Source organism: Palaemon carinicauda, chromosome 14 (assembly GCF_036898095.1).
Source record: "Palaemon carinicauda isolate YSFRI2023 chromosome 14, ASM3689809v2, whole genome shotgun sequence".
NCBI classification, from domain to species: Eukaryota; Metazoa; Arthropoda; class Malacostraca; order Decapoda; family Palaemonidae; genus Palaemon; species Palaemon carinicauda.
In genome coordinates, this window is record NC_090738.1 from 114,440,668 (window position 1) to 114,465,583 (window position 24,916).

Genomic DNA, 24,916 nt, shown 5'->3' on the forward strand with positions numbered 1-24,916 from the left:
GGGAGCCTCTTGGTCACCGAGGTTGCAAAGAGATCTATGGTTGGTTGGCCCCAAGTGGCCCAAAGTCTCTTGCATACATCCTTGTGGAGGGTCCATTCTGTTGGAATTACTTGCCCTTTCCGACTGAGACAATCTGCCATGACATTCAAGTTGCCTTGGATGAACCTCGTTACTAGTGTTATGTCTTGACCTTTTGACCAGATGAGCAGGTCCCTTGCGATCTCGTACAACGTCAGTGAGTGGGTCCCTCCTTGCTTGGAGATGTACGCCAAGGCAGTGGTGTTGTCCGAGTTCACTTCCACCACTTTGCCTCGAAGGAGAGACCTGAAGCTTTTCAAGGCCAGATGTACTGCCAGCAGCTCCTTGCAGTTGATATGCATGATCCTTTGACTCGAGTTCCACAGTCCTGAACATTCCCGACCGTCTAATGTCGCGCCCCAGCCTACGTCCGATGCGTCCGAGAAGAGAACGTGGTTGGGAGTCTGAACAGCCAGGGGAAGACCCTCTCTTAGGTTGATACTGTCCTTCCACCAAGTCAGACAAGACTTCATCTTTTCGGAAATGGGGATCGAGACCGCTTCTAGCGTCTTGTCCTTTTTCCAGTGAAAAGCTAGATGGTATTGAAGAGGACGGAGGTGTAGTCTTCCTAATGACACAAATTGTTCCAGGGATGATAGCGTCCCTACCAGACTCATCCACTGCCTGACTGAGCAGTGTTCCTTCTTCAGCATGTTCTGGATGCATAACTGGGCTTGGCTTATTCTGGGGGCCGACGGAAAAGCCCGAAAAGCTAGACTGTGAATCTCCATCCCTAAATACACAATAGTTTGGGATGGGACCAGTTGCGACTTTTCCATATTGACAAGGAGACCCAATTCCTTGGTCAGATCTAGAGTCCACTTTAGATCCTTCAGACAGCGACGACTGGAAGAGGCTCTGAGAAGCCAGTCGTCCAAATAAAGGGAGGCTCGGATGTCCGATAAATGGAGGAATTTGGCTACATTCCTCATCAGCCTCGTAAACACAAGAGGAGCTGTGCTTAGGCCAAAGCACAGGGCCCGAAACTGGTAGACCACCTTTTCGAAAACGAATCTCAGAAAAGGTTGGGAGTCCGGGTGGATGGGGACGTGGAAGTAAGCGTCCCTTAGGTCTAATGAGACCATCCAGTCTTCCCTTCTGACCGCTGCTAAGACTGACTTTGTGGTCTCCATGGAGAACGTCTGCTTTGTGACAAAGACATTCAGAGCACTGACGTCTAGCACCGGCCTCCACCCTCCTGTCTTCTTTGAAACCAAGAAGAGGCGGTTGTAGAATCCCGGAGATTGAAGGTCCGAGACTTTGACCACCGCTCCCTTCTCTAGCAAAAGAGACACTTCCCGTTTCAAGGCTCGTCTCTTGTCTTCCTCTCTGTACCTGGGAGAGAGATCGATGGGAGACGTTGCTAGAGGGGGTTTCCGTACAAAAGGGATCTTGTACCCCTCTCTGAGCAACTTCACAGATTGTGCATCTGCGCCTCTCTTCTCCCAGGTCTGCCAGAAGTTCTTGAGTCTGGCTCCCACTGCTGTCTGAAGATGCGGGCAGTCAGACTCTGCCCTTATAGGACTTGGATCCTTTCTTCTTCCCTCGCTTCCCTTCGGCATGAGCACCTCCTCTGCTGGAGGCTCTGCCACGAAAGGGCGGAATAAATCGAGACGCTGGAGTGTCCATCCTTGGTCTAGCTGACAAGGTAGGCAAAGGGGGAGCTTTGCGAGCTGAGGACGCAACAAGATCGTGAGTGTCCTTCTGCACTAACGAAGCGGCTATTTCCTTAATCAGGACTTCTGGAAAAAGGCACTTGGAAAGAGGAGCAAAGAGAAGCTCAGATCTCTCGCACGGTGTAACTCCAGCAGAAAGGAATGAGCAGAGATTTTCTCGCTTTTTTAGGACTCCGGACACAAATGATGCAGCAAGCTCATTAGACCCATCACGTACGGCCTTGTCCATGCAGGACATAATGAGCAAGGAAGTCTCTTTATCTGTCGAAGAGATCTTCCTGCTTAGGGCTCCTAGACACCAGTCTAAGAAGTTAAAAACTTCAAAGGCCCTAAAGATTCCTTTCAAAAGGTGGTCCAGGTCCGATGATGACCAACATATCTTTGAGCGTCTCATGGCAAGGCGGCGGGGAGAGTCTACAAGACTTGAGAAGTCGCCCTGGGCAGAGGCAGGAACTCCCAAGCCGAGAACTTCTCCCGTGGCATACCAGACGCTCGATCTAGAAGAGAGTCTAGCAGGGGGAAAAGCAAAGGCTGTCTTCCCTAAGCTCTTCTTGGACTGCAACCATTCTCCTATCACCCGCAAAGCTCTCTTGGACGAGCGTGCGAGGACGAGTCTAGTAAAGGCAGGAGTGGTAGACGGCATGCCTAAAACAAACTCTGAAGGCGGAGAACGAGGAGCCACAGAAACAAACTGGTCAGGAAACAGCTCTTTGAAAATGGCCAAAACTTTTCTAAAGTCCAAAGAGGGTTGAGTAGACTTAGGCTCGTCCAATTCTGATTGTGGTTCATCTATATGTGCAGCAACATCATCATCAGAAAGTTCCTCATCCGACAACTGATGAGGAAACGGCAACGGAGTGGGTAACGGCTGGTTCGCTGAGTCCGGTCGCACTGGTGCATGCGTGACTGAGCCGGACGCAACGTCATGGAACTGCTGCCCAGTCTGTGAGCTGGCAACAACCATGGTAGCGCGGGGACGCACAGCGTCTACCCCAGACTGTCTAGACTGATGGGGTTGCGCAGTGGAAACCACACTGGGTTGCGGAGGTTGACGCACCGCGTCAAAACAAGGCAACTCTGACGGTTGTTGAACATCCAGAACGTCAACGGCAACCTCCGTGCGTCGCTTAACGTCAACATGCGGCTGGCAGATCACACTGGAACGCATGGGTGGAGGAACTCTCTCAACTGGTATGCGTGAGAAGGTTACCTCAGCGTCCACAGGACGCACAACCGATCGCGTGGAGGGTTGTAGGCTAGGTACTGCACTAGCTGGTACGGCAGCAACCTTCTCCGCACGAAAGTCCTGCATCAGAGACGTAAGTTTAGACTGCATGTAGAGACCACTTAGGGTCTACAGGAGCAGGTGCGGCGACAGACGGTGTTACTGTCTGAAGCGGTACCGCTTTGCCTCTCTTAGGCGGTGAGCAGTCATCGGATGACGGCAACGAGTCCGAACTGACCCAGTGGCTACAACCGGGCCGTTGGACTTGTGCTGAAGGGACCGATTTACGTTTTAACGGTCGCGAGACCTTGGTCCAAAGTTTCTTGCGAGAAACACCTTCAGAAGACGAGGTATAAATGGGCTCTCTCGTCTTAGGTAGGTAGGAGCGATCTTGGGTAGATACGCCCGATACCACGGAGGGAACGTCTGTTCGCTGATTAAAGCCTCTCGAACCCATGCGTCGTACGACATTGCTTCTCCCCTGGACTTGGGAGCTTGCAAGAGGTCCCAGACTAGGAGGACGACAGGCACGAACAAACGAACCCTCAAGCGCAACACTGTCCACAACACTATCACTTGGCACTTTAGCACTTCCCACTGCACTTTGGCACTTAAGCTCCTTCACATCCGCCATGAGCTGATTACGGTCACTAGCAAGGGACTCAACTCTCTCACCCAGAGCCTGGATGGCACGCATCATATCAGCCATCGATGGTTCCTGAGTGCCAGGAGGGGGGTTAGGAGCAACCACTACAGGGGAAGGAATAGGCTGTGGGGCATGAGGAGAGGATATATCAATAGAACGAGAAGAACTTCTCCTAACTCTATCTCTCTCTAGCCTACGTGTGTACTTTTGAAATTCGATAAAATCGAATTCCGAAAGGCCAACGCACTCCTCACACCGATCTTCCAATTGACAGGTTTTATCCCGACAATTGGAACAAACAGTGTGAGGGTCGATAGAAGCCTTCGGAAGACGCCTAGAACAGTCCCTAGCATTGCATTTCCTAAATTTGGGGACTTGTGAAGGGTCAGCCATTTTGAATTGGTCAAGGGAAATTCCAAAAAACGATCAAAAAGTCATCAACAAAGAATCCGATATCAAAAAGAGTTCAAGGATTTGTGTGAAGAAAAACCCTGCACAGCGAAAGCTCAAAACTAGAATATAGTACTTCACCAATTAGATGTGAAAAACTCCAGTTTAGCAACAGCGAGTAAAGTACGTCTTGTCGACACCTCGACAGAGAGAAAATTGAGTCTTTGTTTACATGAGAGCTGGGTATCTGGTCGACAGATGGCGCTGTTGGGCACACCCGCAACCTGTGTAGCGATCGCTGGCGAGTTTTTCCGTAGAGTTGTCTGTCGAGCAACAGAGTTGCAGCTATATAATCACCGGCTAAGTTAAATATTGAAAAATATATGTATATATATATATATATATATATATATATATATATATATTTATATATATATATATATATATATATATATATATATATATATATATATATATATATATATATATACTGTACTATATATATAAATTATTTATATATGATGGCTCTGTCTCTGTTGCCCTCTCGTATCTAAAATACCTTGAAGAACTTAGCCAAAGAGATGTAATCAAGGCCATCAGAGCAGTTGAAAACGACACACTGTTTGGCCACAGCCTTGGCAAGATCTTTGGTCGTCTCTGTCTTGCCCGTTCCGGCTGGTCCTTCAGGAGCTCCTCCTGAAAGAAGCCAAAAAAAGTTACAATTAAAATTTCAACACTCGGTCTCTCCCAGAAAGAAAACAAGAGTGCTTAGTATAGACCATGTCTCCACCAAGCCATGCATTGTCCCCACCATAATGGGAGAGATGGTTTTCATGATGTCAAATAATGAAATCCTTATCAAAAGCTATTGTCAAATTCCGATCATCTGTTGGGGGCCATCTAAGGAATACTTATACTTAGCTTAAGAAAATTTGTTCACAAGTTTTCAAGATATCTTGTTAACTTGCAAAGATATGAGTGAAAATGCTACCCATTCTTATCTATGTTAGATGAAGTATTTCATAAAATGGGGGCACATTAACAAACTGACCTTCCATCATAAATATTAAAATGCCCACATAAAGTTGCATTTTTACTCCAGAAATTTTACCCTATTTACCAATGTTTTTATGTTGAACAGGCTGACATAAGTGTTTCTACATATTTTACACATCACAGATTTATTTCAATGTTGTTACTGATCTTAAGATATTTTAGATTTTTCACTCACTATTTCTCAAATAGTTTATTTATTTCCTTATTTCCTTTCCTCACTAACCTATAATTCCCTATTGGAGCCATTGGGCCCGTAGCATCCAGCTTTTTCAACTAGGGTTATAGCTTAGCTGATAACAACAACAACAACAACAACAACAACAACAACTATAATAATAATCTTCCCATCTTATCCAGGCTAAACTGGTAAAAAAAGATAGTTACCTAGATTCAGCATGAGAGCTTGCGTTAAGGTGCGGTAACACCTGTCGGTGAGGGACGTGATGACCAGACGTCCAGTGTTGCCTAAATACTCGTAACCATAATTGAGCTCGGAGTTGATCATGCGGACTTTCAGAATGTCATCCTGCAAAGATGAATTATGAGAGAGAGAGAGAGAGAGAGAGAGAGAGAGAGAGAGAGAGAGAGAGAGAGAGAGAGAGAGAGAGAGAGAGAGTTGTATGATTCTGAAATGTCAATCATATTAGAAACAAATTACAAACAATCACTTTCTTCTATAATGTTTATATGTTTACTAATAGTGGATGAACCAAATGGGAATAGAGAGAGAGAGAGAGAGAGAGAGAGAGAGAGAGAGAGAGAGAGAGAGAGAGAGAGAGAGAGAGAGAGAGAGAGAGAGAGAGAATCTTTATTATTGGGTAAGGAAATTTTTCTATCAACATGAACTTTTCCCATTTTTGTGTGAGCAGGATAGAAGTTAATTATGTCATATGTTTCTAAGGAGTTTTCGTGCTGTTGATGAGCCTCCTACATATTTACAGAACATAAAGAGAAAAACACAATGGAAATTTTCTGCACTGGGGTTCATCCTTGCTTTAGCAGTTACGGCATGAGAGTGACAGTGACTGCTGTTGTTTTTTTAAGCAAATAATTTTGTTTTTCCCTAAAGCCACATTTTTCCTTTAGGGTAACCAGGTAAGGAAAAAAATAAATATGACTATATAATTTTTCGGTTTCCACTGAATCTAGGAGTGAAAACCAAATTAAATGACAAAAAAAAAATAAAAAATAAAAATAAAACTACAAAGTCCCAAATTAATTTTCTGACCTGAGCCATCTTATAACTTATCAGGGATCATTTCCAACTCAAGCTACGGTGTATGACAAATCTCCATCCATTATCCCACGTAAAAAAAATGTCGTTTAAAAACAGACAGGGACATGTGGTGCTTGAGTATGATTTAAAGTGTCTTCAATCACTGTCTGATGAATGACTCCTTTTGTTAACAATAGAGGAGGTGGTGGGTCATTGATAAAGTGGAATACTTTTTTAGTACAAGGGAACAAAGGTTACTTTTCTGTGATCTTCACATTATGAATCAGGTAGAATTACTAAATTATAATAACCTTGATGAATTGGAATATATGTCAAGCACATAATAATTGTTTGAAATTAAAAGGTAATTAATTAAATGAAAAGTCACATTAGAAGAAATAGTATTTTTGGAAAATGTAAAGGATTATCAGATGAGATTTAATGAAAATTTTCATATATATAGAAATGTAAAGGGATATGTGAAGAAAGGAATATTCTATAGAGGGTAAAAGATGAAAGTAAATCATCTGATCTGCTGATTGTGCAAAAATGACTGAATTCTAATACTGCATACCAGATTGAATAATTGACTGAAACTCATGGACTAAATGGACTGACCAGTGGGACAGTCCTACATAACACAATGACTTGGCTTGAATGACTAAACACTGATTGCAACTGACTGACTGGCTCACATACTGGGTTAACTAGGAATGAGTGACTGGCTGATTGATATAGCAGATTAACTGTCTCACTGGCTGACTTATACACTAGCATGAATATAAACAATAGTCTCATTTCCTCAAATAAGATTTACTGAAAGGGTAAAACAGACCAACTTCCATGAGAAACATGTTAGTCAGCTTAACTGAGTCTAGTCAGCTTAACTGAGTGTAGTCAGTAAAAGGTGAGAAAGAGAGGAACATACCTGCCAATAATACCTTAACTGAGATAACCAGGTGAAGTCAGTGAGGCTGTGCACATCCTTCTTTATCAGTTCCTCCTTCAAGACGTCACGAGAATGCACGTCAAGAACAACAAGAGCTCCTGAAGGAGTAGCAGAAGGAATCTTAGGATTAAGGCTCTTTTCAAATATCACCAAAGCTCCTACAGAATATGCTACGACTCTTGCGAAAAGATAGTTTATCTCTTAATAAACAATATATGAATACTAAAAATAATATTGCTTTGTATCCACAGCTTCAAAAATACAAATACTGTACTAATATGACAATTAAAATGGAAAGGTAATTAATGGCTAATGTGTCTTATATAACAACAGAGATATTAACTACCTAATTCATAGATAATTCTGTTCCAGGAATACAAAAAAAAAAAAAAAAAACTTTATAATAGTATTATTATGATTCTCACACGAAATGACTAATAAATGTGATTTAACAATGTACATTGAAATTTCTGATATAATAACATTATGACAGAAGCAGGTAATTTAACATTAATACTGTAAACTGAAATCAGATAAGAAGTCTTAGTAACTTTTTAAGATACTTCTCTTATAAGACAAACTAACCTAAGGTCGTGCGGTTCTGCTTGGACAGCTGACCTCGGACAAGACCAACGACCTTTTCAATCTGGGAGTTGCAAGTGTTCAGGTATTCTTGCATGGCATCTTGACTTCCACTGGAATCAAAAGAGTACATATCTTGTTAATATCTTATAATGTAATCCCAAATGATAAATCTTTGCTCTTTGGCCAAAAATTATTGCAGGAAATAGTTCAACATAATAGACCATCAACTTTACCTGACAGATTCACTGCATAGAGAAGAATTCCATCAGATATAAAAAGTGGGAAGAGAAATTTCAGTAAATGTTTAACCGTAATTCTAAAGAATGTTCACAAGGGATTTAAAGGTCTAAATACATAAAGGTTGCTAATGAGCAGATGAGGAAAGATACAGGTCACTGCCTGGAGACTGAACAGGCACACACACATGTGATCAGTGTCAAAATCCCTTCTTCACACAAGTGAGCTCTGAAGTAGGAAGGAAATGGTTGCTGGTGTTACAACAGGTGACCTGCCAAATGGCTCATAGGAACAGAAAACTCCTTTTGTAATGAGAGTCTATCAAGGTTTGAGCGAGGCTTGAACTCGGGTGCCTACGGAGTGCGAGTCTCCGTAGGTCTGTTAAGCTCCCACAATGATGATGTTCCTCGAACTGCCAGCCTCTACCACAGAGGGGAAATCATACGAGAATTGTCTATATTCTCTACACAATTTATGAATTTGTTTTTGCTATTGATCAAAGTCTTGATCGCTTTCATTTGAATGCATCAAATGGAAGTATTCCTCATAATTATAAAAATTAGGCAATATACCACATTCGAGAACGGAAGGAGAAAACATTGACTCCATTTTGGATAGACATGGAGAGCTTATTTTAAAATTGGTCTTTTTCTTATTTCCATAAACATTATTAATTTAAAAAAAGTTATTAGGACACTCTCAGTAGTTCTTCATAATATATAATAAAAGATTGATCAAAGTATCACATTCCAAAGCACACATTATCAGCATGAAATAATGTAGCTAGATATTGCATTAGACATTAAAATACAGATAAAACTGTAATTACAAGGTTAAGACTCAGGCTACACTCTACAATGGTATAGAGGCCAATAATTAAAAGTCAATTTCTAATAAAGTATTTGGGAACTGCAATAAATGGGTGTGGTTAGTGTCTCAACTTAAAACACAGAAGCATTTGCAAAACAATTACATCCTATATGTTTCGTATGAAAATGAGGCTCAGTAGGTAAATAAATCATTAGTATTAAAACCTATTTAGCTGTTAATGATTTTATTTGACAAAGGATGTATAATATACAGATATAACTTATTCATACTGAATTGAACTGCTTAAATTCTTAGCATCTCAGATTGCTGGACAATATAACAAAGTTTTTAGTTCTTCAACGATTTCCCTTTAGTTGAAGAACTTTTCAGATGAAAAATTATGAATAATGCATATGCATAAAACTTAAAGGGTATGTAAAGCTTGAAGCATGCCACATGAATGCTCTAGTTAAAAAGTATAACTTGTAAGAAGTATTTTTAGCTCTATCTAACTAAGGGCAAAAAACGACATTTATGCACACGTTGAAAAATAGATCTTTCAGCTTTATCTTATCAACAGATTAATAAATAAAATATGAAACCTATTCATAAAATACATCAAATTTCAGAATGGACTCTTACCTCATACAGCTAGAAACGCTCGATGTCCAAAAGGTCTGGGAGACGCAGAGCACTGCTTGACCTGGCCACTCAAGAGACCAGTCTTCTCTCAGTTTTGTGGCGTAAGCTTCCATACACAATTTCACAACCTGGTTTCACACAGAGACACAAATTATTTATATCATGCACAGACATATTCAGGCTCAACTGGACTATTTCTGGCTACCTTAAGTGGTAGCAGTTATATTTTAATAGTCAACAACACCGTTACTACGTGTTGTTTGTTATGATAAACTTGTGACAATCAGGTGACTGGAAGGGCTATGATAATATGACACTAGATAGGTAAACATATGTCATTCACATGCCATTAATTTACATTATAAGACTAATATTAGGCTAGATAATATCTTCATCTCTGCAAATATTTGAGCTTGGAGGATTAGTCACCAAACATTTATTTTTGCCTGAAATATATTACAAAGGGAATATATATACTGTGTATGCATGTATGTATCTATATATATATATATATATATATATATATATATATATATATATATACTATATATATATGTATATATATATATACTATATATATATGTATATATATATATATATATATATATATATATATATATATATACATATATATATATATATACATATATATATATATATATATATATATATATATATATATGCATATATATATATATATATATATATATATATATATATACTGTATATATATATATATATATATATATATATATATATATATATATGTGTGTGTATATATATGTATATATATATATATATATATATATATATATATATATATATATATATATAATATATTATATAAAGCAAAATTTTTATCCTCATATTTCCTCTGTGTGCAACCAGTAGTCTAAGGGTGATAAAATCTGTGTTTGATTAGCTTGTAGTACCATGATTGCGGTCAGCCTCTATCACAACTAGACCACATATGCCATCTCAATCCTCTCTTATATCACAGCCATTTCTTTCAGAGATACAAGATCTACTCTTAGCTAGTGACATATATAATAAAAAGTCGTTTAAAAAAAAAAATGCCACGAAAGTCAAATGAGTATATGAAATTCAAATAAGTGATGAATAAATACATATTCTATTTTAGGGAAAAATCATGACATGTGAATGTTTTGTTTTCTCGAAGCCCACAGTTTTCCCAACATTGAATAACTTTGGTCTGGTCTAGATCAAATACAGGTATTTATACATACCATTGTAGTCCAAGAAATTGGATTTTAAGTTGCTAAACAGGGATTTATTTCTGGCAAGAAAATGTCGTAAAGGCCAGAGGGGAAATTGTCCTCTTTTGGTCCCCAGAATGAGCTTTGAGTTCAAATTATTATTTCTTTGAATTGCCTGACTATTGGCACAATTATATATCTTCTCTAGCGCATAGCTGACAACTACATACTGTAATCCACCTGAGATATTATTTTTGTTAATATGATATTTTGATTATAAAATAAATTTTTGAATATACTTACCCGGTGAATATATAATAGCTGACGTCTCCGACGGCTCGACAGAAAAACACAAAAACTCGCGAGCGATCGCCATGAAGGTTGCGGGTGTGCCCACCAGCGCCAACTATCGGCCAGATACCGCATATACATGTAAACAGCTCCAGTTCTTCTCATCCCGCTGGGTCTCTATCGGGGAGGAAGGGGGGGGGCCTTTAATTTATATATTCACCGGGTAAGTATATTCAAAAATTTATTCTATAATCAAAATATCATTTTTAAATATTTAACTTAGCCGGTGAATATATAATAGCTGATTCACACCCATGGTGGTGGGTAGAGACCAGTATTAATACAGTTTATGGCGTATATGCTTAGAGTTTTTGACAGTTATATCATAACAAAACCCAAATATATATAGGTACCTGGTAAGGAAGCTGACTTGACGATTACTCTGCCTTGTTAGTCTGTCTTCCTCACGAAGCCCAGCCATCCTCTTAGGATGCTGAAAGACTCCCAGGAGCTGAAGTATCAAGGGCGGCAACCCATACAACAGGACCTCATCAAACCCCTAATCTGGGCGCTCTCAAGAAATGACATTTGACCACCCGCCAAATCAACCAGGATGCGAAAGGCTTCTTAGCCTTCCGTACAACCCAAAAACAAGATTAAAAACATTTCAAGAGACAGATTAAAAGGATATTGGAATTAAGGGAATGTAGTGGTAGAACCCTCACCCACTACTGCACTCGCTGCAACGAATGGACCCAGTGTGTAGCAGTCCTCATAAAGAGTCTGGACATCTTTTAAGTAAAATGACGCGAATACCGACTTGCTTCTCCAAAAGGTCGCGTCCATAATACTTCGCAGAGATCTATTTTGCTTAAAGGCCACGGAAATTGCTATAGCTCTTACTTCGTGTGTCTTAACTTTAAGCAAGCAACGGTCTGTTTCACTCAAGTGAGAATGAGCCTCTCGGATTAAAAATCTGATAAAATATGACAAAGCATTCTTTGACATAGGTAATGATGGCTTCTTAACTGAGCACCATAAGGCCTCAGATCCACCTCGTAAGGACTTAGTACGAGCTAAGTAGAACTTAAGAGCTCTAACTGGACACAGTACTCTTTCAAGTTCGTTGCCTACGATCTCTGACAGGCAAGGTATATCAAATGACTTAGGCCAAGGACGAGAAGGCAGTTCATTTTTGGCCAGGAAACCAAGTTGAAGTGAACATGTGGCTTTATCTGTGGAAAAGCCGATGTTCTTACTGAAGGCATGAATTTCACTGACCCTTTTAGCCGAAGCCAAGCACACTAGGAAAAGTGTCTAGAGGGTGAGATCCTTCAGGGAGGCTGAATGTAATGGCTCAAACCTGTCTGACATCAGGAACCTTAGGACCACGTCTAAGTTCCATCCAGGAGTTGCCATACGACGTTCCTTAGAGGTCTCGAAAGACTTAAGGAGATCTTGTAGATCTTTATTATTGGAAAGATCTAAGCCTCTATGTCGAAAGACCGAAGCCAACATGCTCCTGTAGCCCTTAATAGTGGGTGCTGAGAGGGAGCGAACATTTCTCAGATGTAATAGAAAATCTGCGATTTGGGCTACAGAGGTACTGGAAGAGGACACAGATGCTGACTTGCACCAGTCTCGAAAGACTTCCCACTTCGACTGGTATACTTTGATGGTAGAAGCTCTCCTAGCTCTCGCAATCGCACTGGCTGCCTCCTTCGAAAAGCCTCGAGCTCTTGAGAGTCTTTCGATAGTCTGAAGGCAGTCAGACGAAGCGCGGGGAGGCTTTGATGAACATCCTTTACGTGGGGCTGACGTAAGAGATCTACCCTTAGAGGAAGACTCCTTGGAATGTCTACCAGCCATTGAAGTACCTCGGTGAACCACTCTCTCGCGGGCCAGAGGGGAGCAACCAACGTCAACCTTGTCCCTTCGTGAGAGGCGAACTTCTGCAGTACCTTGTTGACTATCTTGAATGGTGGGAATGCATACAAGTCCAGGTGAGACCAGTCCAGTAGAAACGCGTCTATGTGGATCGCCTCTGGATCTGGGACTGGTGAGCAATAGATTGGGAGCCTTTTGGTCAACGAGGTGGCAAAGAGGTCTATGGTGGGTTGACCCCAAGTCACCCAAAGACTCTTGCACACGTCCTTGTGGAGGGTCCATTCCGTGGGTATCACCTGACCTCTCCGACTGAGATAGTCTGCCAAGACGTTCAAGTCCCCCTGGATGAATCTTGTCAACAGGGAGATGCCTCGATTTTTTGACCATATGAGGAGGTCCCTTGCGATCACGTACAGCGTGTGGGAGTGAGTGCCTCCTTGCTTGGAGATGTACGCCAAAGCTCTGGTGTTGTCTGAATTGACCTCTACCACTTTGTTTCGAAGAATGCTCTCGAAATTCATCAAGGCCAAGTGGACTGCTAATAGCTCCTTGCCGTTGATGTGCATGCTCTTCTGAACTGAGGTCCACAGACCCGAGCATTCCCGACCGTCCAGGGTCGCACCCCAACCCAAATCCGACGCGTCTGAGAACAACACGTGGTTTGGGTTCTTGACTGCTAGGGACAGGCCCTCTCTCAGACTGATATTGCTGTCCCACCAGTTCAGGCATGCTTTTACTGGTTCGGAGACCGGGATTGATACAGTCTCTAAGGTCTTGCCCTTGTTCCAGTGAGAGTCTAAATGGAACTGGAGAGGCCGAAGGTGCAGTCTCCCTAGCGAGACAAACTGCTCCAGGGATGACAGAGTCCCTACGAGACTCATCCAACTCCTTACTGAACAACGTTCTCTTTTCAGCATTAGTTGGACTTTGAGCAGGGCTTGTTCTATTCGGGTGGCAGACGGAAAAGCCCGAAAAACTAGACTGCGAATCTCCATCCCCAAATATAGAATCGTCTGGGATGGGATCAGTTGGGACTTTTCTAAGTTGACCAAAAGTCCCAACTCCTTGGCCAGACCCAACGTCCAATGTAGATCCTGCAGACAGCGATGACTGGACGATGCTCTGAGAAGCCAGTCGTCCAAGTACAGGGAGGCTCGAATTCCCGATAGATGAAGGAATTTTGCCACATTCCTCATGAGCCTCGTAAACACGAGAGGAGCAGGACTGAGGCCGAAGCACAGTGCTCGAAACTGGTACACCACATTCCTGTAAACAAACCTCAGAAACGGTTGGGAATCCGGGTGTATAGGAATGTGGAAGTACGCATCTCGCAGGTCGAGAGAGACCATCCAGTCTCCCTCTCTGACCGCTGCTAAGACGGACTTCGTGGTCTCCATCGTAAATTTTGTTTTCGTAACAAAAACGTTGAGCGCACTGACGTCTAGCACTGGCCTCCAACCTCCTGTATGCTTTGGGACTAGGAAGAGACGGTTGTAAAACCCCGGTGATTGAAGGTCCGAGACTTTCACCACCGCTCCCTTCTCTAGCAACAGAGACACTTCTTGATGTAGGGCTTGTCTCTTTGACTCCTCTCGATACCTGGGAGAGAGGTCTATGGGAGTTGTTACTAGAGGAGGTTTGCGTACAAACGGTATTTTGTACCCCTCTTTGAGCAACAGAACAGACTCTTGGTCTGCACCCCTCTTCTCCCAGGCCTGCCAGAAGCTGTTCAATCTGGCCCCTACCGCTGTCTGAGGCCGTGGGCAGTCAGACTCTGCCACAGGAGGACTTGGCTCCTCTCTTCTTACCTCTCTTTCCCTCGGCACGAGAGCCTCCCCTGCTGGGAGCTCTGCCACGAAAGGGCGGGATAAATCTAGACGCAGGAGTCTCGATTCTGGGTCTCACAACAAAGGATGAAGAAGGAGCTCCCTTGCGAGCAGAGGACGCCATCAGGTCATGTGTGTCCTTCTGCACAAGCGAAGCAGCTATGTCCTTAATCAGCTGTTGTGGAAACAAGGCAGCCGATAAGGGAGCAAAGAGCAGTTCCGATCTCTGACAGGGAGTAACTCCTGCTGAAAGGAAAGAGCAAAGGGTTTATCTCTTCTTCAAGACTCCCGACGTAAAGGTGGAGGTGAGCTCATTGGAGCCATCGCGGATGGCTTTGTCCATACAGGACATAATAAGTAAGGATACATCTTGGTCAGCAGACGAGATCTTCCTACTTAATGCTCCTAAAGACCAATCAAGTAAGTTAAAAACTTCAAAGGCCTTGTATACGCCTTTAAGTAGATGGTCAAGGTCCGAGGAGGACCAACAAATCTTCGAGCGTCTCATGGCCAGGCGACGGGGAGAGTCTACGAGGCTTGAGAAGTCACCCTGGGCAGAGGCAGGGACTCCCAAGCCGAGAACTTCTCCCGTGTCATACCAGACGCTCGATCTAGAAGCAAGCTTAAAAGGTGGGAAGGCAAAGGCCGTCTTCCCCAAACTCCTCCTGGTATCCAACCAGTCGCCTAGAAGACGTAAAGCCCTCTTAGAAGAGCGAGAAAGCACTAGCTTAGTAAAGGCAGGCTTGGTAGCAGCTAAGCCTAGAGCAAACTCAGACGGAGGCGAACGAGGAGCAACAGCAACAAAATGATCTGGGAAAAGATCCTTGAAAATCATCATGATCTTCTTAAAATCCATCGAAGGTTGAACAGCCTTAGGTTCTTCTACATCTGACAAAATGTCCAAAGGGTTATCATTAGGATGAGGATCAGCAACGTCCTCATCTAAAGGAACCTCGTCCGACAACTGATGAGTCTCAAGCAAGGGAGAGACCTGCCTTGGTGGCAATGCTTGACAAGCAGAGTCCACACGCACAGGAGCATCAGTAGCAGTCCAGGACGCTATGTCATGTAACTGCTTAAAGGACTGACCAGCAACAACAACAGGAGCGGGAGGACGCTCGACGTCAACTCGAGACTGCCTTGACTGCCTAGATTGAGCAGTTAAAACAACTCTTGACTGCGGTGCTTGACGCTCAACGTCAAAACAAGTCAACTTAGCTGGTTGGCGAACGTCCTGAACGTCAACACGAGGATGCGGCAGCGGCTGAACGTTCACAAGCGGCTGAAAGTCAACACGGGACTGCATCGAGTGAGGCTCTACGTCACGTGACTGACGTGACTTTGTAACGTCAACGTCAACAGGACGAGCAAAGGCTCGTTTGGGCGGCTGACGGCCAGGATCTCAATCAGCTAAACGGCGAGGATCATCGTGAACCTGCTCAGCAGTATACTCCTCCATAAGAGAGGCAAGCTTATTCTGCATATCTTGCAGTACAACCCATTTAGGATCAACGGGAGTGGGTGCGGGTCGAGACGATGGTAACGTCTGTGACTGCAAAACATTGCCTACACTAAGACTCTCGGAGCCTGTGTTACGCTTCTGTTTAGGCGGCGAGCAGTCTTCCGATGACTGCACAGGGTCAGAGCTGTCCCAATGGACCTGTCCTGAAGGGACTGACTTCCGCTTTAAGGGTCTCGAAACCTTGCTCCACGGTTTCTTACGCGAGAAGCCTTCGGATGACGAGGAGAAAACCGCCTCGCTCGTCTTATGGTAGGGGCGGTCTTGACGAGACACGCCCGAAACCATAGAGGGAACGTCTGTTCGTTGGTTAAAGCCTCTCGTCCCCATAAGTCCTACGACATTACTTCTCCCTGGTGCATGGGAGCTTGCAAGAGGTCTCGGACTAGGCGAACGACAGGCACGAACAGACGAACCCTCGGTCGCAACACTGATAACACTTTGCGCACTAATCACTTTATCCCCACGATTTTCTAATGTGGCACTCTGACACTTTAACTCTTTTACATCCGCCATGAGTTGATTACGGTCCGTAGCTAAAGATTCAACTCTCTCGCCCAAAGCTTGAATGGCACGTAACATATCCCGCATTGATGGTTCATGAGTGCTAGTAGAAGGTTCAGGCACAACTACTACAGGGGAAGGATTAGGTTCAGGGGCATGGGAGGAGGAAAATTCTAATGATCTAGAGGAACTTCTCCTCACCCTATCTCTCTCTAGCTTACGAGAATACTTATCATACTCTAGCCAGTCGAATTCCGAAAGTACCACGCACTCATCACACCGATCTCCTAATTGACAGGTTTTACCCCGACAATTAGAACACACAGTATGTGGGTCGAGAGAGGCCTTTGGAAGACGTTTGTTACAATCCCTAGCATTACATTTACGAAATTTAGGAATTGGAGAAGGGTCAGCCATTTTGAAAAGTCAAAGAAAGTCCAAAAAACAATCCAAAGTCATCAACAATAAAATCTATCCAAAAAAGAGTTCAAGAGTTTAAATTGAAGATAAAAACACCTGCACTGCGAAAGCTCAAAACCAAAAAGAAGTACTTCACCAAGACTGACGAAAAACTCCAGGTCAACAGCGAGTAATGGAATCAACTTGTCGACAAGACCGACAGAGAAGAACTGGAGCTGTTTACATGTATATGCGGTATCTGGCCGATAGTTGGCGCTGGTGGGCACACCCACAACCTTCATGGCGATCGCTCGCGAGTTTTTGTGTTTTTCTGTCGAGCCGTCGGAGACGTCAGCTATTATATATTCACCGGCTAAGTTTAATATTTAAAAATGTCTATCATTAACTTTGAAAATCCTGACAATAAAAAGTCGCTACTTCAGCTGTCTAGATATTAAACCAGATCAAAAGATTATTAATAATTGGGACTCTTGATTGTCACTAAGTAATAAATAATGCTTTTGTTTGTATAGTTACTTGGATGGACCATAATCATAGGCTGTTAGGATGTAATTTTTTGAACTTTTTTATTGCACAGTAAATTTTTTATCACATTGATAACTAAGGAAGACTGTCTCTTTATTTGTCTACCAAGGCATTGAAACTTAGGAAATCTTCTGGATTCATGGAACAACAAAAGGATCATTTGATCTGAAGCCAAGATTCCATCGAAATCTTTATATAAATAAAAATATAATAAAAAAAAATTTTGCCTGGCTTCCATATGACAGGTAATCATTTGAAAGAGTTTCAGCTTCTGAAAGTCTGCAACTTGCAACTTCCAGTGATACTTCTTTGCACAGACTGAAAGCTTAAGATGATTTTTTCTGAAACACTATACTGATATATATTCTTTCAATGACTTTTGCTAATAGATAATTTATGGAAGCCTTTTCCAGGAATTTTCATTTATAAAAGCCACAAGGCTTATTTGATTAATAAAACTTGAGATTTATCTAATAAAAATAAGATTTATTCCACCCTAACCCCACAAAAAAGTTTCCAATAAGATATTTTGATTCAAAAGGGTATTAAACATTTGTTGAAAGGGATACAAACAGTTTGTTTCAATACACTAGTAAGATGTTTCAATACAATTTCACATATTCTTTCGGTAGATCTTGGTGGAGTATTTGGAAATAAATCTAATATTCATGCTACCTTGAATTTTCTCCCTACAGAAATTGATGAAGGAAAACCTTTTGAAAATGGTGGTAATAAAACTTAATCAAACTGGAATCAAGGGCAGAGTCAGGTTAGCTGTCAAGTTGAAGTCATAATTGTGTTCCTAAAAAACAGGCTACCCTGAACTTAGGAGAGGTCAAAAGATTCAAGAATATTCTTTTTTTCAGAAGCTTTCGTTAGATATAAATAAATTGAACGATTGGTAAACTTATTTGAAACACAACATATGACTCAAGTTACAGCAAAGGTGGACATACATAGGTAAATATAACCACATACAACTTTATCCTCGACATACAGTACTCCAGTAATGTTGGGACATACAGTACTGTGATTGGCATTTTGTTTCTGAAGAAACAAAGTGTAAATCTAATGCTATAGTCAAAGAGAAATTTACCGAAGGGATAATAAGAATTTCTGTTATGCAGCCTTGGTAAGTGAATGCAACTACCCATGAAAAATGAAGTAAATGTATGATCTGCCTTTCAGTGGCATAAACAGCTGTCCATCCAAGAAACAATGTAAACAAAATGCTACTTCTTGATCTGAGTGACAGCAACCACGTATAGATTGTGTCACATAAAAAAAAAACATTTTATTAGATACATGGCATGCATGATGGATAACAATACTAATTTCTTTCAAAAAGAATGTCTAAACCTGATTAAAATCATCTTAAAAGTTTGGTTACTCTAACAAGGATTTGTTAGAATTTTAATGATACAAGAAGAGATAGGATACGGAATAAGGTAATTAGGGGTACCACAGGAGTTAGAAAACTATCAGATAAGATCCAAGAAAGTAGACTGAGGTGGTATGGTCATGTCATGAGAAGAGATGAACAGTATATTGGGAGGAGAGTGATGGAAATGGAGGTACAGGGAGCGAGAAGGAGAGGGAGACCAAAGCGAAGGTGGGTGGACTGTATCAAGGATGACCTTCGATCAAAGGGATTAACCGGTGATGTGTGGGACAGAGGTAGATGGAGAAAGCTGACCAGAAACATTCACCCCAAATAGAAGTGGGAAAAGATGTAGACAAAGAAGAAGAAGAAGAAAAAGAATAAACATCATCCAGCCACAATAAAGCTCAGACATCCTAATACTGTAATGCCTTTCTATGGATTTTTGCATAACACTTATCAAGCAAGGAGACTTTTGCAACCGCCATAAGAACTTGTTAAATGCTGTAACCAATCAAATGCCCATCTTACCTTTTTTATGCTGTCTTTAACACTGGCCTCTAATTGCACAAGCCACTTTTCTACCTGTCCTCTTGCTTTAGCTGTGCTGATGACCTGTGTCAGAGTGATGACCTCACCCTCGCTTGACCTGACAGCAACAACTTCAAGATCCTCACCAAAGTCCAGGGAGTTCACGCCTTCGAAACACTTCTTCAGGTGGGGTTGTACCCTGAGATTAGGTTTAAAATTATGATATAATTAGAAATGATGGTTTGAATATGGATATGTAAACAAGAATACTATGAAAACAATCACATCAGAAGCTTCCACAGTTATGACCCTTAGTGTATGTGAAAAAGTAAAATAGAAATACTGATGTCAAACAAAATACAACAATAAAAATCATCTAAACTGCTTAATATGTTTATAAAAACTATCCTTTTCTGAGAAAAGGAAATCTGAAGATACTAATTATAGCTAACTACATAAACATTACCTTCATATGCTTTTAAAATGAATTATCAATATCAGTTCCCTTTCTCACCTGCTAGGATCCTTGGTCTCACTGAGAATCTCCAAAAGCTCTTCATTGGAAAGGAAGAAGAATCTTGGGAAGTAAAGACGTTTCTTCTCTAAATATTCATTGAGTCCTCTCTGGATTAGTTCCAATAACTCTGAAGACTTCCGAAGTCTTTCCAGAATTTTGTCTACTTCGAGGATGGACAAAACACGTGTGTTTTGTCGGACGCTCTTCATGATGTCCTTCCATGTCTTATCCACTGTATTGAATCTGAAAGGATTTACAGGAGTTAGAAGGAGGATTGGAAGAGTTCGCCTATGTCTGATGAAGACTAAAAGATTAGGGCTATTTAAAGTTGCTAGTATTTTCTAAGTTATAGTTCAGGGTGGAACTTCACTTAACCCACTTATAAAGCATGACCTTAATTATCAATGTCACAAAACTGGAAAATCTTGAATCAATCTACCAATCAGGATAAGAAAGATGGGAACTGCCAAATTTTTAAAATCTGGGAACAGTGAAAGTCAATGAAAAGATAAACAGATTGAAAATTAAATATATATTCACTCTCCTCTCTACCTAAGTTATTTGAAAATCTACTTTGGACAAATGAAATAAAACAGAAACTAAAACTTCTCGTCACTTCATTATCTTATTACCTGCGCCCTTCTTCAGGCATCTGAGCCATGATATCTGGTGACCCAAAGATTGGTTCCAGGTACATCCAGGTTGCTTGAACTCTAAGCCATTCATCCAAGACCTCCTGGAGCTGGGCCAGTGTTGTTTCCCAGGCAGCCTGTACAGGGTGAGATAGACTTTAGGTATTTAAAAAATCAAGAGCTTGGGATAATCATTTCCAGTGTTTCATGTAAAAACAAATCACCTGTGGGAATAAATGTAGTAATTCGTTGTTATCAGTAACTTCCTGTTAAAATTCAGTGACTACCAGTGGATATTTAGTTATTTTCATTTTGTTAAATGAGAAGTAACTCAGTTTTGTGAATACTTTTCCTCTTATATAATTAAATTTTACCAATATCAATACATGAAAAACTGCTGAGACCCATTGAATTTAAACCAGCACTGAAAAATGCATCTAAATAAGTTACTGCATCCAAAGTATCTATGTTTTGCCTTGGATTGTTTTTCATTGTTGGGATTCCTAAGGAGAAAATCTGTAGCAAAAACATGAAAATGTATCAGCTACTTCAATTACTTCTACTACTGTATCTGAAAACATAATAAAACTGGGTTTTCACTGACTAATAGTCATTATTTAGACGTTACCTACCACTTCCTGTTCAATAGGTTTAATAAATGGCGATGACCTCATGGACTGTGTCTTGACAATGTGATCATCAAGAAGGAACTGAATATCTTCAACGCCAATCAGCACCCAGGTGTCTGTCTCTCGATGAGGTTTCAACACCAAGTCCATCTCTTGCCATTCATTCTGGAGAGGACAAAAAGATGTCGAAGAAATGTCTTGCACGAAAATTTCTTGTCATTAAGTACATTTATAATCGGCCCATTACCAAATCCTTCCAAGTAAACTTAAAATTGAGTATTAGGAAAATAAGAATTTATTAATTAAATGTAAATAATAAAATCCACTATTGAGAAGACACCCAATGGGTGCTCACGCGAGGGTAGTAACCTCTGCATTCCATGCTTTTAGCTTTCTCTAGTATATTTGGAAGGATTTATATCAGAAAAGTGAGAAGAAGGACCCTTTTCACCGGGCGTCACAGGTATCTCCCCAGAAATAGATTTTTCCTTTGTCAAAATCCCTTAATTAAATGTAAATAATAAAATCAGCTATTGAGAAGACAGTTTAGGAATGCTAGAAATTATAGATGTTAATTAAGGGACCATGGAAAAATCTATCACAGGTAAGAAATCAAGATAATGACAGAAAATCTGATGGTTGCTAAAGCCCACAAAAACCTTCCTCCTAATAAAGAAAAAACAAAATTCTTAAAAAGCCTCTTCATTTAACTGGGCAGACATGCACCCTCACAGATAAAACCTTCATATTCTTCTACTGCTTAACATTTTCCAATTATGTAGTGACATTTAAGATTATATTCTTATAACATTTAATGTTTACGGTAGATAATAAATAACAATACAGTATACCCATCATGGTTGGGAAATCTAATTGGAAATGTCTCTGATATGCAATCCATGGGGTAGGAATTTGAGCCTTGTTTCCGGTAGAGAGAAGCCTTTAAGTCTACGCAACTGAATCGGCGGAACTTCAAAAGTTCATACTTACAGTGAATCTTTTTGTGTTGAACAGACGAACATAAGTCTCCTTTTAGTTTATATATGACAGATCTATCTTACCGTTTTTACTGATCTTAAGAAAAGTTATATTTTTCATTTAATGCTTTTCATATAGTTTATTTATTTTCTTATTTCCTCTCCTCACTCTGCTATTTTTCATTGTTGGAGCCCTTGGACTTATGGTATCCTGCATTTCAAACCCAGGTTGTAGCTTAGCTAATAATAATAATAATAATAATAATAATAATAATAATAATAATAATAATAATAATAATAATAATAATAATAATAATAATAACAATAATAATAATGATAATAACATACATGGTCAGCATCTAGGACATTGTGCTATCCCTTACCTCTATTATTCATGAGCAACCTTTAAACAAACACTCAAATTCTATTGATCATACCTTCATCTTTTCAAGATTCCTTTCGAAGACGTGCTCCTTAGAGGCTGCTTCTGACACTGATTCAAACTTTGTTAGATAATCTTCAAGATTGGAGTCAATAAGCCTTTGAAGGGTTGTTGTGGCATCAGCCCTATGAAGATGAGAAAAATGGAAATATAAAATACAATACAAAATATTTGGTATGCAATATGTATCCTATTATTTAGGAACACTTTCATGAAAACCTTGACTTGGAATGAATAAGAAGCAAACTGTAGTTCTTGATTACGTTCAGTACACAAAATATGTTTTCACTTAACATTAACATATCATTATAAATTCAAGCTGATATCTACCTCATGGTAATTCTTTAGGCAAACTGATCTAAGGGGTTGAATAACAAATACCGCAAAGATCTTAGTTAACCTAACAAGATTGGATGTTTATAATTTAGATTAAAAATCACAGATAAATAGACATTAGGAGGTAATGAATAGTTCCACTAGAGATCTTAGGCAAGCTGACCTAAGAACTGAAGAGATCTTATGCAGTAGACATGAGAGGTAATTCTACAGATTCTTCCAAATTTTAAGACAAAGTGCAGAGGTTATCCAACCTTGCAGTTCTTGAACAAACTGACCTGAGAGGATATATAGCAGTTATTTAACAGATCTTATGTTAACTGACCTGAGAGGATATCCAACAACCTCTGAAATCTTCTCCCAATGTCTCTCTTTCAGTCCTGGATTACCAAGTGTCTGGACCAAAGGCAAGTTTTCACGGAAACTTTCGATCCGTTGTCGAACCTATAAGGGGAAGGAAGTTCTAATAACTATATCAAAACTCAATCAAATATGTTGGGGTCTGGAAACTTTATGGAGCAACAGCCTTTCCAGTTTAGAAAATAAAGTTGGAATGAACAAATTATTACTTTTAAATGTGCACCTATTAAAGGAAATATGCACAAAGCTGCCTGCTTTCATAACAAAGCTATACATTAACTAATTTTTTTTTACATAGTAAGACAGGCATGAAAAATAAAAAAGGTTTCTAATGAAATAAAATTTTTCTTATAGTATACAGTAACATATTGTTACAAAACATGGCTCAAGCATTACTTACAGCAATAACAAGGTTCTTAGCTGCTGGAATGTCTCCCAGACCTTTCTCTAGTTTATAAACTATTCTCCAAGTGCCAGCAACCTCCTGAGCTATGACATCAGGGTCGTGGGTACCCACTGGAGAGTGAAGCCATTCTTCCAAGCGGTCAGACCATTCACAGCCTACTTCGTAGAGTTTCAGGAAAGGAGCCAGACGGTCTGATATCTGAAAATAGTATCTCGAGTCAATTTAGTATTTGAGATTGGAGGTTTCTGAGATGGGTTCATTAGTGGGATAAGTAAAGTTAATGCCATCTTTATAATATAACAGTTATAGAAAAAATAGCTGGAAAATAATTAGAAGTTCTTCTGCATATTTTTAAATCTAGAGGAGTGTAGTTTTATGGTGTTGAAGATATAGGAAAGCACTCATAAAATGGATTAGGCTGATTAAAATCATGTAAGAGAGAGAGAGAGAGAGAGAGAGAGAGAGAGAGAGAGAGAGAGAGAGAGAGAGAGAGAGAGAGAGAGAGAGAGGGAGAGAGAGATGAATATTTACGAATGAATAATAAAAAAATAGCAATGATTAAACAGATAGAAAACAAGGGAGAATTGCCTGCTTCCTCAAAGGATAATGCGTTGAATTCCAAGAAAGGGCTTCTTCTTCTTTGTTGATCTGGTCAGTATAATTAGCTGCATGATCCAGACGAGCGTGGAGGGCCTTTGCTCGACGGAGGTACTCGTGAATTTCATTATGGTCTCCAAGGGTCTGGAAGTCTTCCAGCTGCACAGCATATTCGGCCAGTTCTTCCTGGAACTTCTCTCTTCTTTCCTGAATGCATTGGAAAAAGATATTCTGCATTAGTCATAAATGGATTAAGATTGATATCAATAGTTATGAATGTTGAAATTATCTGAGATATTGGGAAACTTAGAAACAGTTACAGTATATAAATATAATAAAATGATGATGGATTCTAGAAAAATTCTTATAAGTTTGTTTGATACGTCAACTTTTTCATCAATATTCATTA

General features: G+C 40.4%; 1 protein-coding gene across 1 annotated transcript in view; it reads right to left on the reverse strand.

Moving 5' to 3' along the window:
* The window catches only part of LOC137652936 (dynein axonemal heavy chain 7-like), a 170,904-nt gene that overhangs the window by 119,723 nt on the left and 26,265 nt on the right, over nucleotides 1–24,916 (reverse strand). Inside the window, exons 18-30 of the mRNA XM_068386330.1 lie at nucleotides 24,499–24,714; nucleotides 23,905–24,108; nucleotides 23,470–23,588; nucleotides 22,804–22,933; nucleotides 21,393–21,554; nucleotides 20,761–20,897; nucleotides 20,126–20,371; nucleotides 19,612–19,810; nucleotides 9,511–9,638; nucleotides 7,822–7,931; nucleotides 7,216–7,334; nucleotides 5,456–5,597; nucleotides 4,575–4,711 (exon numbers count right to left, since the gene is read on the reverse strand). Coding sequence (XP_068242431.1) covers nucleotides 4,575–4,711; nucleotides 5,456–5,597; nucleotides 7,216–7,334; nucleotides 7,822–7,931; nucleotides 9,511–9,638; nucleotides 19,612–19,810; nucleotides 20,126–20,371; nucleotides 20,761–20,897; nucleotides 21,393–21,554; nucleotides 22,804–22,933; nucleotides 23,470–23,588; nucleotides 23,905–24,108; nucleotides 24,499–24,714 — 2,049 coding nt within the window. The remainder of the gene's footprint in view (nucleotides 1–4,574; nucleotides 4,712–5,455; nucleotides 5,598–7,215; nucleotides 7,335–7,821; nucleotides 7,932–9,510; nucleotides 9,639–19,611; nucleotides 19,811–20,125; nucleotides 20,372–20,760; nucleotides 20,898–21,392; nucleotides 21,555–22,803; nucleotides 22,934–23,469; nucleotides 23,589–23,904; nucleotides 24,109–24,498; nucleotides 24,715–24,916) is intronic.